Source organism: Merops nubicus, unplaced genomic scaffold (genome assembly GCF_000691845.1).
Source record: "Merops nubicus isolate BGI_N331 unplaced genomic scaffold, ASM69184v1 scaffold13045, whole genome shotgun sequence".
In the NCBI taxonomy this organism is placed as follows: domain Eukaryota; kingdom Metazoa; phylum Chordata; class Aves; order Coraciiformes; family Meropidae; genus Merops; species Merops nubicus.
In genome coordinates this window covers 4,644-6,444 of record NW_008610360.1, presented here as the reverse complement: position 1 = coordinate 6,444, position 1,801 = coordinate 4,644, and the positions used below count along the sequence as shown (strand labels likewise).

The 1,801-nt window shown below is 51.9% G+C and overlaps 1 protein-coding gene across 1 annotated transcript in view; it reads right to left on the bottom strand.

Moving 5' to 3' along the window:
• SNRNP40 (small nuclear ribonucleoprotein 40kDa (U5)) overlaps positions 1-1,801 on the bottom strand; it is a gene marked incomplete at its 5' end in the record, with an annotated part of 10,420 nt that overhangs the window by 4,157 nt on the left and 4,462 nt on the right. The window contains 2 exons of the mRNA XM_008940894.1: positions 1,015-1,076; positions 1,492-1,574. Of these exons, the coding sequence (XP_008939142.1) occupies positions 1,015-1,076; positions 1,492-1,574 (145 nt within the window). The remainder of the gene's footprint in view (positions 1-1,014; positions 1,077-1,491; positions 1,575-1,801) is intronic.

The following is a 1,801-nucleotide window of genomic DNA, read 5'->3' as shown; positions in this document are numbered from 1 at the left end:
GATGGCTGGACTGGCTGATCTTAGAGGTCTTTTCCAACCTTAATGGTTCCAGGACTGGGCTGGGAAGGAGAGTCACATCTCAGCCACTTGCTGGGAGAGCTGGCCCCACCATAGCTGGACAGTGAGAGCTTCCAGTTCCCCCTCTCCTCTAGCAGAAGCTCATTAATCTGCTGGTTGCTGCTGCAGCATGGCCTGGCCTCTGGCCTGCAGGAATTCCTGTCCCCATGTCCCTGACAGCACGTCTGGATTTGCTCCAGTGGAGGCTGGTGTCCTTCACAGTGACCTTCAGCTCCTGGCAGGGACCCTCTGCAGGTGTCCTCCCTCTACCTGTCTCACTCCTCAGCTGCATTAGCTCACAGAATATCTAATTTAAAAGTCCAGTATGAGCTAATTTAGTCAGACTTTTATTTCTTACTCATTACCAGCCCCTGGAGGGGTTTCAAAGCTGTGGAGATGTGCTGAGGGACGTGGCTGAGTGCTAAACTGGCAGTGCTGGGTTGGATTTGATGATAAAGGTCTTATCTAACCAGAAAAGTTCTGGTTCTGTGGTTCTGTGACTAAAGTAAGGATCAAGAATGACCCTCAGAACACCACTGATGCCTCCTGGAAGCCACCATGCAGCAATTTCCCTGGTATCTGGGGTCCTTGCCAGTGTAACCCCCACACCACACACCCTTCCCCAGGCTCCCTGTGCCTCAAAGCATCTGCTGGGAGGACCCCAAGGGAGATGGGTCACCAACAACCACACTCCTGTCACCTCCTGGTGGATCCTGTGGCTGAACACCAGCAGCCCTGCAGAACTCCAGCCAGCTTTTGGTTAAGATCAGGAGATTTTAGAACCCTGTGGTGCTCCTCCACTGACACAAGGGCACTGTAACCACACTGCAGCTGCCCACAGGAGACCTCAGAGGGTTGTTGGGGTCTCCACACCTCCAAGTCTTCAGATTATGGCCCAGCTCATCCCAGGAGCACCCACAAAGCTGTCAGGGATCCCTGGTGGCAGCAGCAACTCACCTGTCAGCAGATCCCCCGGCGATTTTACTCCCATCAGGGGACCAAGAGCACCTCAGAAGGTTCTGGAACAAAAAAGCACGTGCACAGATCTGTTTCCAAAGCCAGATTTTTGTTTTCCCCTCCTTGTTTGAATCAAAAACCACCCTGAGAGTTTCAATATCCCCAGCACCACTTTAACCACCTCCCTTCGGGAGCCGGGGTGGTAATTACAGATTTTAGTTGATTGCTGGGAACACCCCGTGCCTTGTTATTTTACACCAAACAGGCAGTAAATGTAGAAAACACTTAATTTACAGCTAATTACAGCCAAGCCCAGCACAGACCTCTCGTTATTGCAGTTTTAATTGGAACCCCGCTCCGTGAGTTCATCTTTCTTGGAGTTCTTATTAAAACTGGAATTAAAAACCAATTTGGAGAGGAGCTGGTGGCAGTGGTGCCTGAGGAAGCCTCACGGGTGGGGCTGCAGCACACTCCCACCTTCTCAAAGTTGTGGACGTTGCCCTGGAAGACCTTCACACATCTCTCCTTGGGGGCGAAGGGCCGCACGTCCCAGATGCGAACTGCAAGAGAGAGCTCCCAGTTGGCAGCTGGGGAGGGCAGGGACAGGGGCAGCTCCTGGGGATGGCCCTAAAACCTGCCCTGCTCCTGCCCCTTCTTCTCCTCAGGGCTGGGTTTGTACAGAAAGGGAAGAGCAAAAAAAGGGAAAAGCAAAAAAAGGGAAAAGCCAAAAAAAAGGAGGAAAAAGCCAAAAAAAAGGGAGGAAAAAGCACCAGAAAAAGGAGGAAAA